Source organism: Rhinolophus ferrumequinum, chromosome 6 (assembly GCF_004115265.2).
Source record: "Rhinolophus ferrumequinum isolate MPI-CBG mRhiFer1 chromosome 6, mRhiFer1_v1.p, whole genome shotgun sequence".
NCBI classification, from domain to species: Eukaryota; Metazoa; Chordata; class Mammalia; order Chiroptera; family Rhinolophidae; genus Rhinolophus; species Rhinolophus ferrumequinum.
Genome location: NC_046289.1, coordinates 71,351,253 through 71,368,518, shown reverse-complemented (window position 1 = coordinate 71,368,518; position 17,266 = coordinate 71,351,253). Strand labels below are relative to the sequence as shown.

General features: G+C 37.0%; 2 protein-coding genes across 2 annotated transcripts; both read right to left on the bottom strand.

The window, feature by feature from the left end:
• Positions 1-5,344: 5,344 nt before the first annotated feature.
• LOC117023780 (olfactory receptor 11G2-like) lies at positions 5,345-6,271 on the bottom strand. The gene has a single exon (XM_033108941.1). The coding sequence runs from the start codon at positions 6,269-6,271 to the stop codon at positions 5,345-5,347; it is 927 nt and encodes a 308-aa protein (XP_032964832.1).
• An 8,842-nt stretch (positions 6,272-15,113) lies between these two features.
• On the bottom strand, positions 15,114-16,040 carry LOC117023793 (olfactory receptor 11G2-like). Its single transcript, XM_033108964.1, has one exon. It carries the CDS (start codon positions 16,038-16,040, stop codon positions 15,114-15,116), a length of 927 nt encoding a protein of 308 aa, XP_032964855.1.
• Positions 16,041-17,266: the final 1,226 nt, after the last annotated feature.

Genomic DNA, 17,266 nt, shown 5'->3' with positions numbered 1-17,266 from the left:
CCCCAAAAAGTGTCTCTCTGGCATGAGAATTATTTTAGTTTCAAGAAAAAAAAGACTCAGGAAGTTTTAAGGGAAGACTCATTGATCTTCCCTTAAACTACCTAAAAGAATTTAAGATAGAAGTCCTGTTCTGGAAGAACTATCACCACAGATAACCACAGTATAACATGAACTAGGTGTGGTTCATATTATAGGGGGGAACCTACCGTGTTTCCCCGAAAATAAGATCCAGCCAGACAATCAGCTCTAATGTGTCTTTTGGAGCAAAAATCAATATAAGACCAGGTATTATATTATGTTATGTTACATTGTGTTATATTGTATTATATTATGTTATGTTATGTTATGTTATATTATATTATATTATATTATATTATATTATATTATATTATATTATATTATATAGCCGGTCTTATAATACAATAAAACTGGGTCTTAGATTAATTTTTGCTCCAAAAGACACATTAGAGCTGATTGTCTGGCCAGGTCTTATTTTCAGAGAAACACGGTAGCAGGCCCCCTTGGATCAAAGTCTTCTCTGTGACCCATTCTTTCTAGGTGGCCCAGCAAATATTTTTTTATTAAACAGTAACTCTTTTCAACTTCTTATGAATTGCCTTATTTCCCTTTGAAGTCCCAGACTCCTACCTCCTCCGTCTTAGTCCAGAAACTTATAGACCTAATTTTGCCTACTGTCTCTGGAATTTTCATGCTTATGTGAATTCCCTGTGTGTAAGTATTAAAACCTGATTTTCTCCTGTTGTCCTGCCTTATGTCATTTTAATTATTCGACTAGCCATGAGAACCAAGGAGTGCAGTGCTGGCAAGGGAAGTCAGAGCCAAGCGGTTAATATTTAAGCTCCCTCCTGCCAGCTTACAAGCTCCCTCCTGTAAAATCCTTGCCTGTCCCATCTTGCCAGCTCACAAGCCCGCTCCTGTTAACTCTTTACTTGTCTGTTCACCTAAGTTTTTTTTCTTTTCCTCTGTCTGGGAAACCTGCTTTGTTTGCCTGGTCTTTGTTCCTCCAGGCCAGAAGTGCTGGGAAGAGAATGACCTCCTCAACCCCCAGAAGCTCTCTACATGGACAGATGGGAATTGGGATATCAATATTTCAACTCCCTTGCCCTTATAGCAGGATAACCTTGAGATGTCTACTTGACTACCCTGGGATTCTCCAGAGGGATTAGTTCCAGTTACCCACAGTAGTAGCTGGCTTGACAATGCACCCTTTGTTGGAAGACTTCCCTTCCTCATTTCATTTTTTCTATCAATGTTCCCTTCGTGACCCAAATAAACAACTTGTACTAGTCTCAGGATTTACTTCTGGGGAAACCAACAAAGACAGCAGGACAGGTACATTACAGCCTAACTACCATTTGTAATACTTTAGATGAACAGATTTGTTTCAAGTTTCAAACAACCAGTTAAACTTTTATTTTTCCAATTAAACTGTTGAATAATTTAAATATTGATTTTGTCCGATGGGTGCTACAGTAACCGTAAAGGAATGAAGGAGTAGATACAGGGTGACGATTTTTGTGTTTGCCAAAGGATGGAGGGATTTTAAGCAGAGCCAAAGTAAGGAGGGATTAATTCACTTTGTTTGGAATGGTGAATTATAAAAGTTTGTGAAACAAAAACATCAACAACAATTTCAATCTTAAAAATGTGTATAAATATCTCATCTATTCATGTTCATCACATTTTCCACCCCACCACTTTTAGGAGAAAATACAAAACATTTTTGCTCTCCCATTTCTGCTGTCTCCTTTTCACTGATGATAATAAGCTGGAAAAGATTAGATCGTGGGCAAGTTTTCTGTTTTTTTTCCTTATTGCTAATTATGAAACTAAACTAGCGTAGCCACTCAGGTCAGTGTTTATTAATAAGCTCTGGATAACAGCTTAAAATAATTTGTTTTATTTTCCTTATAAAAATAAGTAAACAAAAATTTGGCTTACTTATTTTTATAAGGAAAATAAAACAAAAAAGTCAAATCACTCCTTACTTATTTAAGGAGTGATTTGACTGTTAGAAAACTACTTTAGCATATTGAATTTGTCACTTTACTCTCGTATAAAAGCCTATTTGACATGAAAAACAGTCAGATTACTAACACTTATTAAGAGATTAAGAACTTCCATTTTCAGTGCCTTAGGGTTACTTTCAGAGTCAGCTCTTATTTTATTGTTTTTTTTTCTTTTTCATTTTGAAATAATTCCAACTTAGAAAGTCATTTAAAAAACAGTAAAAGAATTCCCATGTACTCTCCATTAAAGGTAAGTAAGTTGTCCAAGTGACACAGGTTGTCTGGCTTTAGTCCAAGATCATAATCATTGACCTTGCTATGTTGCCTCTATTTAAAATTGCAGGTAATTTTAAGGAAAGTCAACATGTATGAACATAGACACAAAAATATATGCATTATAGAGCACTGATAAATATCACCAAGATTCTTTGCTTTATCAAATAAATCCCCACCATATGTATTTAAACTCTCCAACTGAACTACAGTTTATAAAACTTCTATTCACCAATAAATCATTTGTGCAAAGCATAAGTACTTGAGTAACGGCCTTTCCTGAAATCTGACAATTCCTTTCATGCCTTCTTTCATGACATGTTTCTTTAGCTGGAACCTGTTTATATATATTTACTCCAAAGGCTGTTTTAAAGAATAGGAACATTCAAAAAAGTCTAGTTCAAGGTTTTTTTCTCCAAAGTGTTTTCATGAGCAGTAAATTGAAAGTACATTATTTATAGTTTTGGCATTCTCTAACACCAAGCAGACCTTAAAATTAATGCTGTTCGTTTAACATTAAATGATTCTCTACTGGTATCAGAGAATGGAAGGACTTCCAACTTCTGTGTTCCTCTGCCTACAGATATAAAAGGCACATATATATCCAAGAAAGTTTAAAATAAAAAAAGAGAAAATAGGCATTACAAGTTTGGATTCATTAGTGAAATAGTTTATTGACGTTTTATAGGTTAAACAATTATGCGGCCTTAGAAGAATTAAGGTATGTAAGAAATGATTATTAAAAACAATCTTCAAAGTTTAAATATAACCTTTCAATAATAAAATTAGGAAATGCATTTTAGAGTTTTAAATTTCAAGTGATATTATTTCACACATGTTACCTTCTCATCATAATATTCTCATAGAAAAAACCTCACAAAATAATAAACACACTGGCAGTATTTCTTCAGATCTAAAACACAATCAGTTGTAACACATAGCACTATTTTATACGTCCCTAAGAAAGACAAACCTTTCTGCCAATGAAACTATGACACATCACCAATTATAAGCTGCATGTAACTTTTAGAGATATTAAAAGGTGAAAATGTGCTTTTTATTCTAATGAAATGTTATTCTAGAGAGTTCCCAGTAAGTATGCAGGAACCTATACGGTAGAGCTCCTTTACATCTGTGATGTATGATGGCCTAAGTCATCACAACTGTACCTTCTATTACTTCTCCTCTTCTACCTACCAAGCATGATTACATAGAAATCTAGGCATTTATTCCAAAAGGATGTTTGATTTAAGCTTTTGTTAACTCTAACACTGATAAGGAGTGGTCATGTTTAAGCATTTTAAATCTTAATTTAAAAATATAAGCTGCAGAATATTAAAATGGCACCGTGGGTAGATAAAGCTGAACAAAACCATTTTACTGTGGCAAAAGGGAAAGCTAAGTAAAAGAGAAGTTGGGAACACAAATAGTGGTATTCTGTAGTTGCATCATCCCTAAGCTATAAGAGGGGATCCCCAATATAACTGAGATTTTGTGTTGTCTCCTTTTATGGTTCAAAAAAAGCATAGTCCTCTTGTGATGTCATTATATGAGTACACACTGTATATACTCTAAAAGAGAATTTGAATTTAGTTCATTCCAAAATCATCTTTCATATCAACCACCTAGACTTAATAGAAGCAATATGGAAAAGATATACCCTGTGTGCTTCCTTTCAGAGCCACAAGGCTGTGAGCAAGGCAACGAGGACTAGTAACTGTGCAAGATGAAGCATGTGTGAAGACTTTCCAGGTAAAGAAATAATGAATTCATCTGCTACATCTCTGATTCTTTCTCTTAATTGGTTATCAGCAATAAGCTTTCTTAGTAGAAAAGAAGTTTAAGAAGATAATATACCTTCTGAGGACACAGCTTGATTGACACTCTCCACTGTTGAGCACAACGGGGCCCCTACTCTGAGAACCACAAAGATTGCTCTGCTATGTACATTTTCCACTACTGCTCAGTGGCAGAGATGTCTCAGATATAAAACCATTTTCTAGTACAGAATGTGCAGGAGACATTAGCTCATTCTGCATCCAAGCTGATTGCTGGTGAGCTTCCGAGTCAGGATTTTACAGACCTTCTTCCTAGAATGTCTGTATTAATGGTTAGTTCGAGACTATCAACTGTAGAATGATACCACCTATTTTTCATATTCTCTACTGGTATCAGGTTCCCCATCATAATTTTGTGGTTTTAAATCCTGTTATTATTGGTTTAACTAAATCTTCTCTCCTTCAACTTGGGACTGGAAATTGCCACGACAAAGTCATTTATGTCAAGGGAACCATAATAGAGGCCATAATGATGTCTGCATTATACACATACCGCTCACAAACTTTTGAACTTTCAAGCCAACTATGTAACCACATCTTGAACTTCACCTTCTCCTTACATGGGGTCATTCTTCACTTTGAAAGGGCCCAAGTTGCTTCACCACATGCATCATTATTTGCATAAGAAAACTAATCAACCCCTGTTAACCTAACCAGCATCCTTCATTTGAATAGAGGGCCTAAGTGGAAACAGTACTTGTAGCTTTTTGCCTTTATAAAACATGCCTTTCTTTGTTCTCTTTACAGCACAATTTGAGTTGCTACCTGAATCTGTGTCTCCAGGATTGCAGTCCCTCTTTTGCTCAAATACATGTTTTTTATTCTTTATAACAGCCTAAAGCTTTTCTTAGGTTAACACTCTTTTGGACATAGTACTTGTCACAATTGAATTTTTTTCTTATCCTACATTCTCATCTTCATGAGGGACTTAAATGTGACTTACCCACTTTATCTGATTCAGTTTATAGCTCTGTACCTGAAATATTAAAGTTATTCATTAAAATTTTTAAAAAATAAATGAACAATAAAGAATATAAATATAATAGTTCTGAAAAGGCAGCCTGCTTCATAGATTCCCCAAGGAACCCATGAATTGTGGGGGACTGTCCTTTAGATTCCGATTCTCAAAAACTTTAGAGATAATAGTTCTTTTTCTCCTCCTCCTCCTCCTTCTTCTTTTTTTTTTTATGAAGGTTCTGATTTTTATATTCCCAGAAGCTTCTGCAGGGCAAGTTTCATATCTTTGTTCCTTAGACTATAGATCACAGGATTAATGAATGGGGTTCCCACAGAATAAAACAGAGTCACAAGCTTCTGCATTCCAGCTTCATGCTCAGATGTTGGGCTCAGATACATGACCATCACGGAACCATAGAAGAGTGAAACCACAGCCAGATGGGACCCACAGGTGGAGAAAGCCTTTTTACGGCCTGCTGCTAAAGGGACCCTCAGCACAGCTCTTAGGACCAGAGCATAGGACACCATGATGCAGAGGAAAGGAATAAATAAGAGCATAGACATTATGATTGTCCAATACAAATCCATTATTGGGACTCTAGAACAGGTGAGGGCTAGCAGGGGACCTAGGTCACACAGGAAGTGGTCAATAGTCCTAGATCCACAGAAGGACATCTGGGAAATGATGATGATAGGGACTGGGAACCAGAGGAAACCAAGTACCCAGCAGCTGATGACAAGATTGGTGCAGAGATGTCCAGTCATAAGAGTGGGGTAATGTAGAGGCCGGCAGATGGCAAGGTATCGGTCAAATGACATAACAGCCAAAAAAAAGCATTCTGTAGAACCCAAGGAGAAGAAGAAGTAGAACTGGAGAAAGCACCCAGAGAAGGAGATGACCTTGGTATCAGAGAGCAAGTTGGCCAACATGTTGGGGACAGTGGAGGTGACATAGCAGATCTCCAGGAAGGAGAAGTTGGAGAGCAGGATGTACATGGGGGTATGGAGTCTCTGATCCCAGCGCACAGCACAGATGATGGAACCATTGCCCATGAGGGTCAGGAGGTAGACAACAGAGAAGAGCACAAAGAGGAGGACCTGCCTCTCCCTGGGGTAAGGGAAGCCCAGGAGGATAAAGCCAGTGATGGTGCTGGAGTTGTTGGCGATTTTCATGGGTCTGGGAGCTGTGAAAAGGCCCATAATTACTGAATATCCCTGGAGTAGCACAGGGACTTGATTTGCTTTGTCCAAACAATAAACTGATATTTGTTGATTTGTTCATTATTAAATTAATATTTATTGAATGTTTACTATTTGCTAGGTATTTTTTTTTAGCTACTGGGGATATAGCAGTAAACAAAATAGATCCCTCCCTCACGTGCTTACCCCAGGCAGGAGAATGCAATGTAAACTGACATTACATTGTATAATTCTCTTTTTCTTTTCTTTTAAACTAAATGTACTGGATTAGCTCTCTTCTTGGCAAACATCTTTTGAGAATAGGCTTGGGTTATTGCTATGTCAAACAGCAGTGTCATAGAGGTGAGTAGGATACATGTGATCCTTGTATTTAGAAGAGTTTCTATAATATATGAGGTGTGATAAAATAATACAATGAATGCTTAAATTAAAAAAATTTGTTACTGTAAGAGACACATTATCATTAATCCCCCTCAAAATACACCCCCTCGCTTCGAACACTCTTATCCCATCATCCTCGCCACTTTCCTTAGCAGTGGTGAAGTCCTCTTTTGTGTCTTTACTTCATTTTCCATCATGACAACGCTCCATGTCACACATCATTTCTGGTATGGCAATTTCTGTCAAATAAAAACATTACGGTGTGTCCTTATCCACCTGATTTACCGGATCTGTCACCATGCAACTTCTGGCTCTTCCCCAAACTCAAAAATGACCATGAAAGGTAAATGTGTTGAATCAATTTAGGACACGGAGGCAGCCACAACAGCACAACTAAAGATATTCACGACAGAGGACTTTCAGAACTGCTTCAGAAAGTGGCAAGAACAATGGGATAAGTGTGTTAGAAGTGGGGGAAGTATTTTGTGGGGAATTAATGGTAATGTGTTTTTTATTGTCATAAATTTTTAAGAATTTAAACATTCACCATATTTTGTGATCACACCTTGTATATCTACATATGGATGAATGGGTAAGTGCATTTCCTAAGTTCTCCATGAGCAATCACCTAATGCAACTGCTTTTAGGCAGTTGTCTTGTTAGATCCTGTGATTCTGGAGCAGGAAAAATGTGGGACTTTCGATATTACTTAAAAATTATTTGACAGTTGATTCAAATTATTTGAATCAACCTAACCTGTTGATTCATTCTCTCTAATACCATTATGTGTCAATTTTATGAGTAAAACTATTAAGTTTGCTAGAAAAAAACTACCTGAAAAAATAGCACATAAGGCCACCTGGATAGATATCATGAAAGATAATGTTAACATCATAATCTGACCATATTAAAATAGTAACATCTCTAAATTTTAGTTTCTTAAGTATAAAATTGGAGTTGTATTACATAATTTTTAATTCTTATCTCTGAGATGTTTGTTGTTGTGCTAGGAATACCCAGACTACACAGGACAGCTAGACTTACAAATCTAGAAGTGATATATAATCCTGGAACAAAAACCTTTGCTGGATATTGTATTAATTATATATGAAAGTACAGGATTCAAGGCAGTTTCTTTTTAGGATAGTTTTTCCAAGTATAAGCCTGACAAGACTGTCCTGGCAAATAGGAAATGTATAAAAATACTTTATGCCAAACCTAATAGAATTAAGTATGGGTAAAGGTAGAGATATTTCCATTAAGCAGTTTTGTTCCTCATCATTTGTCAGTTAGCTCCCAAGCACGGAAAGCAGCTGCTGTGTTTACCGGTCACTCTACGTTGGCCAGGTCCCCCTGAACTGGCCGCAGAGGGTGCTGGAGCCATTGCACTGGGAATAGGAGCACAGCGGGCTTAAGGCTGTGTCCATGTACTCAGATTGCTTGGACAGATGATTAACAAAACAAAGCAAAGAAGCTTTACCTTTTAACTTGTAAAATTAGTATCCAGAAGTCTGGACGCTGTATGTGCATTCTGACTTCCACTTATGGATACTATTTTAACTCTCTGGATATTTTTCATGGCTACTCTCTTTTTCTGTAAGCTGGTCGCAGAAACCATAGTGGAGTGAAAGTCTTGGTATCCACACTAAACTCTCAGCAGCCAGTCCAGACAATTCCTCTATGAGCAGAAGCTTTTGCCATCTGACTTGGAAAGGCTGCTCCAGGGAGGAGCATAGCTTCCAGAGCTCTCCACCCTCTGGGTTTGAATCTTGCTTCCACCACTTTCTAGCTGTGTATGGTAGACAAGTTACTAATCTCTCTCTGATTTGGTTTCCTTTCCTGTAAGGTGAAGAGAATAAGAATACTGTCTACTGAGGGTGTTTTGAGGGTTAAATAAATAATATTTATGAAATGCCTGATATCCAGGTAGTGCTAGATAGCCGTCTATCCCACTGTATAATCTTTCTTGAAAACCCTTGAAAGGAAATATACTTATCCATTCCTGGTAAGTGGTAGGAAATTGTGATATACTAGAAGTAGTACTGGATTTCAATAGAGCCCAGGATTTGAATTCCAGCACTTATATTGCTTGTTGTGGGAAATTCTACAAGGCATTTATTTCTTGTCTTGTAGTTTTCTCAAATATCAAATGGAGATGGTAATTCCTTCCCCAGAGGGCTGTTATAAAGATTGTTGAATGAGATAATGAATTGATAAGGTAGAAGCACCTTGTCAATATCTGACATATTAAATGTTTTGGGTAAAACTGTTGCAGTGTTAGTAGGAGACTTCCCCCACCCCAGAAATAGAGATTCTACAGCTATACTTCAGTATTTTTTTTTCTCCTCTAAGCAGTACATTACCTTCTTTCCTGAAGCAAGAAAGTGGATCCCAACTGAAGTTCCTCAGTCAGTTTCTTGCAAGTTTTCCTGAGAGTAGAAGTAGTTTTGTTTATAGTAACCAGCTGGGAGAGAAGGTTATAAAACTAGGTTGGGAGGAAGATCAGTGAATCTGTGTGCTGTAGGATCAAGGATTTATAAGTAGAACTTGTGTTTTGCTCCTTGAGGATTCATTTGCTATGTCTATGAGGAGAACAGTGCCAGAAGAAAAATCTCTGCTAGTTATTCCCTTGCTCATTCTCTATCTTCTCTGGTGACCCTTGTGCCTTCATTTCTGCCTTTCCTCTCCCCAGTGGTAAAGGGTGTAATGTCTTTTACTGGGTCTAAGTCTCTTAGAGATGGCCAGAGATGCAATCAATGAGTCATTAATCACTCACCAATCCCGCTCAAAGTATCTATCATACCCCCAAAGGAAATTCTGTCAAACAAAACCCAAGAGTAGATGTTTGTATTGGAGGAGTTTATTCTTTGGTCTTCTGATAAGTCAATGTTAATTGTGGGTTCTGGAGACAGATTCCCATCTCCCTACTAGAAAGAGGAGACCTGTTGGGGGAGTAATGGGCCTCGGCCAAGGCGGCTATGGAATTGCTCTCTTCCCAAGACCATGGTGGCCTCCTCAGTGATCTTTCCCTCTCTTCTTTCAGTTAGATCTTCTAAGTTACAGCAGTTCTACTGAAGAACGTTGCCTCTCAAGGCACACTTACCAGGCCTAAAGATGCTCTTGGCCAAGGGGCCACGTAGCAGACTCATTCTGCGGCAACATGCAGAGAAGCTGCAGGTGGCGGTTGGACTTCAAGTTTTATTATCCCAATAAAGGAGCAGATTGTTTAGCACCACTCATTGACTGACTGTCCCTTCACATACCTTGAAGGAGTTTTCATCTTTAACATCTCACATCCAGCTTAAGCACCTTTGATGTTTCCCCTACCTACATGGTAAAACTCACAGTTTGCAGCCTGATCAGTAGTGCCGCTACAACACAGCCCTGCCCTATCTCAATTTCCTGTGCTTGCCCCCTCCCTCGCCCCCATGCTCCCGCCACATTTACTGATGCACACACAAACTTCAGCCACATGTTTTCTCCCCCCACATGTTTTTTGAGTGAGTCATTTTACCCACTGAAAGGCATGGAAGAACATCCTGAAAGAAGGAGACCCCACTTCCGTGGCATGAAGCACCCAAAGAGCTGAATCCATATATTCAGGTGTAGCAGGTTTACAAGTTAATTGCATGTAAGAATACCCATGTGTTGCTATGCTTATTTTTCTTCCTATTTATTTGCCTTTCCCACCCCTGCTGGTACCTGTGATTAGCTCTTAAAATACATTGATATTATGAGCAAGTACAGTATGGGTTGAATAGGATATTGTGTGCTGACTTAGGCACCTGATCGCCATTTATAATGTTTAGATGGAAAAAAAAAAACCTTGCAAACTTCAGTCAGTCTTGGCTTGAGTTTATATTTCCAATAATGATTACTTTATTATTGGAATAGGGATTGCTGGATTATATCGTAATTCTATTCTTAATTTTTTCAGTAGTCTCCATAGTTTTCCATAGCAGCTGTACCAATTTACATTCCTACAGCAGTGTATGAGGGTCCTTTTTCTTCACAACCTTCCCGACACCTGTTATTACTTTTCTTGTTGATAATAGCCATTCTAATAGGTATGCGGTTATATCTCATTGTGGTTTTGATTTGCATTTTTCTAATAGCTAGTGAAGTTGTGCATTTTTTCATGTATCTATTGGCCGTTTGTCTGTCTTGTTGGGAGAAGTGTCTGCTCAGGTCCTCTGCCCATTTTTTAGTTTTTTTCTGTTGTTGTCGTTGTTGAGTTGTATGAGTTCTTTATATATTTTGGATATTAGCCCTTTATTGGAGGTGTTCGCAAATGCCTTCTCCCATTCGGTTGGTTGCCTCTTTGTTTTGTTGATGGTTTCTTTTGCTGTGCAGAAGCTTTTTAGTTTGATATAGTCCCTTAATTTATTTTAGCTTTTAGTTCCCTTGCCTTTGAGGTCAAATTCATAAATTCCTCTCTGAACCCAAGGTTTACAAGTATAGTTCCTCTGCTTTCTTCTATGCTATTTATTGTTTCAGGTCTTTGATCCACTTTGAGTTAATTTTGGTACATGGTGACAGCAGTCTAGTTTCACTCTTTTGCACATGGCTTTCCAATTTTCCCAGTACCATTGAAGAGGCTTTCTTTTCTCCACCATATGTTTTTGGCTCCTTTGTCAAAAATTATCTGCCTATATATGTGGATTTATTTCTGGGTTCTCAATTCTCTTCTATTGGTCTGTATGTCTATTTTTCTGCCATTACCATTTGAGTATTGTCATTTTGTAGTATAAATTGAAGTCAGGGAGTGTGATACCTCAGGCCTTGTTCTTTTTTCTCAGGGTTGCTTTGGCTATTCAGGATCTTTTGTGATTCCATATGAATCTGGTGATTTTTTGGTTCTATTTCTTAAAAAAATGCCATTGGGATTTTGATGGGGATTGCATTAAATCTGTATATTGCTTTGGGTAATAAGGCCATTTTAACTATGTTGATTCTTCCAACCCATGAACATAGAATATTTTTCCATTTCTTTGTGTCTTCTTTAATTTCTTGTAATAATGTCTTACAGTTTTCAGTGTATAGGTCCTTCACATGAAGATTGGTTTTCATATTTCAATATCCAAATGACATATTTCTTTATCGCTCTCTATAACTCTTTACATCTATCTATCTATCTGTCTATCTATCTATCTATCTATCTATCTATCTATCTATCTATCTATCTATCTGTCTATCTATCATCTATTTGTTTATTGAATTGTGAATTACATCCTGAAGCCATATTTATTTTGATTAAAGGTGCTCATTAAGTGTGATGAATTATAAATCATGATGGGTATTGAATGCCCTATTAAGATCTATTCTAGAAACACTTATTTTTTATGTATTGTATTACTCATATACATATAAATGGATGGTAATCTATGAACGGTTATATGGAATTTTCATAACTTGCTATGCTTTATGCTTTCTTGCCCTTTACTGCTCCTGGCTTTTATCTGTACTGTTCTTTCACTTGCTCCCATAGAAACTTATAATACCCTTCTTTATAGCACATTTTGTTCCATTTACCACTTGTTTATGAGCCCCACAAGAGTAGAAATGTGTCTTTTTGACCTCTGTTATGAATCACCTTCTAGCTCAGTACCTAGTATATTGAATGTTTTCAATTGTTTCAACGAAAAAGTAACCATGGAGGAAGATGATACAATTATATAAAAAAATACCACTTTCAGTTCTTTATACTTTTACTCTCATAAGTCCTCAGAGGAGGAAGACATTTCTTATTTTGTTCCAACAGAACCGAATAATTTTAGTGAGATGATATCAAGAAGTTATCGGTTTTTATCTTTTGCATTTTCCATCAACTATCAGTCCTTTTTCTAAATTCCCAAAGAATCAAAGAATTATGAAGAAACACTTCCCTGGTTCTAATTTTATAATGAAATAGTTTTTAAATTTATTTTTGATGGTAACATTGAATGTTGTTTAAATGTATGTTAAATAGCAATATATGCATATAGAATGAAATTTTAAAAATACAAAGGCATATACAGTAAAAATGTCTTTCTTTTTCTGTCTCTGGACACTCAATTCTTTTTCTCAAAAGCATTACTAGTTTCTTTTTTCTGCAAGAAACATATACCATATTTATGAACATAAATATATACATATCTATGTAATTTTTCTTCACATAAAAGATCGCCCAAGATACAGAGATCTCTTTCATCTTGCTTTTCATTTAACGATATACTTTGAGTATACTTTTATATCAATAGACATGCACAGTTTTTAATTTTAACAATTATATAGTATATTCCAATCTATGGATATACAATAATTTATCTAATCAGTCCTTAATTAATAGGAATTTAGATTGTCCCAATCTTTTGCTATTAAAAACAGTAGTTAATATTCTTGTACATGTGCCATCGTTCTTAAATGTGAGTGTACTGCTCAGACAAATATTCAGGAATGGGATTGCTGAGTCAAAAGGAATGCCCTTTAAACTTTCATAGTTTTTGGCAAAACGTCCTCCATAAATGCTGTACAAATTCATGCTCAGTCAAAGGATAAGATTGCTGTTTTCCACAACATCTTTTTGATCTTGGTCAATTTTGGGGGAAGAGGTATAATTATAGCTTTTTTTGTATTTCTCTAATTCCGAAAAAAAATAGAATGTTTTTTCAGATATTTAAAAGCTTTTTCTATTTACTTTTTTCCATATATTTAGTATTTTCTGTTTTAATGTGCTGATGCTATTTTTCTTATTGATCTGAAGATATATATGTATATCTATCTATATCTATATCTATATCTATATCTATATATATATATACAAATATATCTCAAAGATATTAATCTTTTGTCTATAATTGATGCTACAATGACAGATCTTCTGGAGAACCACACTATAAGTTCAACCAGAAGAGTAAAGGTAATTTATTGTTATTGAAAGAATAATAGAAAACATGGTTATAACCTTGTGTAATTTGTAAGGACAAATACAAATAAAAATTAAAAAGCTTAATTATCCCTGTTGAAATTCCTTTTTAGGGCATTTACTTTAGAAAACGTGTAATTAAGTTCTTTCTCTGTCTTTGAAATGCATATAAAATTTTCTAAAAGCTAAAAAAGCCTGTTGCCAGCTTTATGACTCAGGAATATCTTTGTCAAGGATCTGGGAAGTCTGTTTGAAATGTAATCATCGAGGTAGATAGCACCAATCTCCTAGTTTCTGTGGGAGGGTAGGAGCCTAACTTTGGTGGCCTAACTTCCAAGTTGCAAAAATACCTCCTGTAATGTAGATGTATTTATTTTTCCTCTGTATGAGCCAATTAGAAAACACAGATGGCCATCCTAATTACCGGGTGAGTCTAGGATGAACTACGAGGTCTGACAATTAAGTTCGAGAACTCATCCTAGAAAAAGTGCTACACACCTCATTGCTGAATATCACTATGGTCACCTTCCAAGTACTCCCCTTGGGAAGCTAGGTACTGACACCAGTGCCTAGTCCACCCATCAAAGCAATTTTAGAACTCTTTCTGCATAGGCCATCAGAGCTGTTGTCGTATTACCTTTGATGTCCTGAATGCCGTCAAAATGTCTTCCTTTCAATATTTTCTATATCTTTGGGTAAAGAAAGAAGTCATTGGGGGCCTGATCAGGTGAGTAGGGATGGTATTCCAATACAATTATTTGTTTACTGGCTAAAAACTCCCCCACAGACAGTGCTGTGTGAGCTGGTGCATTATCATAATGCAAGAGCCCTGAATTGTTGGTGAAAAGTTCAGGTAGTTTTTGTCCAACTTTTTCAGCAGTTCCAAACAGCCTTTTCAGCCTTTTCAGCACTTCCAAACAGTAAACTTGGTTAACTGCTTGTCCAGTTGGTACAAATTCATAATGAATAATCCCTCTGATATCAAAAAAGGGTAGCAACATTGTTGCAACAAGTTTGCAAACATAATTGTCAGACCTCATATGTGTGATAAATGATGCTCTCAAGTCTTTTTGAGGACTATTTATTGTTTCTCTTGAGAACATATATGTAGTGGATTGTATTTGCTTGGCTATATAAAAGGATTAGATTTTCTGTCTTTGCTATCTCTTAGCAGATTGCCTGTGATACACACATTCCATTGCTTTAGTGCATATTTAATAATAAAACTGTTTTATTCTTTTCTACCTTTGTGGAGAAGTTTTCTGGGCTCGCAGGAGATTTCATTTTAATTATATTTTCCCAGCAAACTCAAGTCAGTTTTTCAATCTCTGGCTCTATCATTTGTAAAATTATGGAGATGGAGTACATCTTTGAGATCCCTTATAGCCCTATAAATTCTAGGAAATAGAAAAAAAAACACTATGGTGTATAAAGTTCAAAAACAGTATGAATAATTTTCTGAGTGATGTCATTTAGTCTTCTTTTTAACCAAGAAATTAAAAACAGATTGTGTCTTTTAAACTAAGACTCTTATGTTCCCAATAATTTCTTTATAGCATGTTTCATATCTTTATTCCTAAGACTATATATTATAGGGTTAATGAGTGGAGTAATTACAGAATAAAACAAAGTCACAATCTTCTGCATTCCAGCTTTATGCTCTGATGTTGGACTCACATACATGACCATCACTGAGCCATAGAAAAGAGAAACCACAGCCAGATGGGACCCACAGGTGGAGAAAGCCTTTCTTCGGCCAGCTGCTGAAGGGACCCTCAGCACAGCTCGTAGGACCAGAGCATAGGACACCATGATGAAAAGAAAGGGAATAAATAACACCAGAGAACTTAAGGTGGAGCTAGTTAGCTCTATTACAAGGGCTCTGGAACAGGTGAGGGCTAACAGAGGACCGGGGTCACACAGGAAGTGGTCAATGATCCTGGAGCCACAGAAGGACATTTGGGAAATATCAATGATAGGAATCAAGAACCAGAGGAAACCAAGTACCCAGCAGCTGACTATGAGATTGGTGCAGAGATGTCCAGTCATAAGAGTGGGGTAATGTAGAGGCCGGCAGATGGCAAGGTGTCGGTCAAATGCCATGATAGCCAAGAAAAAGCATTCTGTGGAACCCAAGGAGAAGAAGAAGTAGAACTGGAGAAAGCATCCAGAGAAGGAGATGACCTTGGTATCAGAGAGGAAGTTGGCCAACATGTTGGGGACAGTGGAGGTGACATAGCAGATCTCCAGGAAGGAGAAGTTGGCGAGCAGGATGTACATGGGGATGTGGAGTCTCTGATCCCAGCGTACAGCACAGATGATGGAACAATTGCCCATGAGGGTCAGGAGGTAGACAACAGAGAAGAGCACAAAGAGGAGGACCTGCCCCTCCCTGGGGCCAGGGAAGCCCAGGAGGATGAAGCCAGTGATGGTGCTGGAGTTGCTGGCGATTTTCATGGGTCTGGGAGCTGTGAAAAGACCACCAGATTATTGAATGACTGTGTGTAGATAGATGTGGACCCAGGTATGTATTGAAGCCACCATGCGGAATACAATAAAAACTTACATATCAATTATTGATATTTTTGTCTGATATTAAAATACTGCCCTGGCTTAGTTGTTGGACTGAAAAAAACACTAGAAATCAGTGAATATCACTGGGTGAACAGAGATGTTTCTTCATTGGAAAATGTATGTAAAAGTGCTTAATATATAAATATACAGCTTATTAAATCATTATAAATAAAACTCCACAGTAGTTGCCACCAAGTCAGGAAACAGTGTCACTTCGCACCCTGGAATCTCCCCTCAGGCATCCCCGTCACTGTCCTCGGCCTCTCTGTTCCTGCAATTGTAATGTTGTTGGTTTTTTTTGGTGACTACCTCCTGTTTTTCTTTATTTTAATAACTAAGTATGCATTCTTTAACAAAATTATTTAGTTTTGCTTGTTTTTGTACTTTACGTAAGTAAAAATCATGTTGTATGTGGTACTTTCGGATGGCTTCTTTTGTTCAACAGCAAGTTTGTGAAATTCAGGTTGTTGTATGTATCTGTAATTTATCCATTTTTATTGCTCTAGACTTTTACATTTTATGAATAGACCACCACTTATTGAACCATTCTACTACAGGGGAATATTTTGGTTATTTCCAGTTTGGGGCTATCAGGCTACTACAAACATATAGTTCACTTTTCCTGGCTCACACGTGCATGCATATTTGTAGGCTGGATTGTTAGGTGTGTGTAGCTTCACTTTTAGTAGATTAAGCTAAACAATGTTCCATCATTAGTGCTCTATTTTTCACTCCGACTGACGGTATATGACAGCTCTGATTGCCAACCTCCTTTTCTAATGTTAAGTTTTGTATTTACCACAGAGCCTGTGGAATGACGTATAGATTGCATTTTTAAAAATTTTTTATTTAGTTTAAGTGGGTTTTGCCAGGACCCATCAGCTCCAAGTCAAGTAGTTGTATTTCAATCTAGTTGTGGAGGGCGCAGCTCACAGTCACCCATGTGGGGCCACTTTGTTGTTAAGAGCACTGCGCTCTAACCAACTGCACTAACCAGCCACCCCAACATTGCATTTTAAAAGCTCTCTCTCTCTCTCTCTCTCTCTCTCTCTCTCTCTCTCTCTCTCTCTCTCTCTCTCTCTCTCTCTCTCTCTCCTGGTATGTAGTCC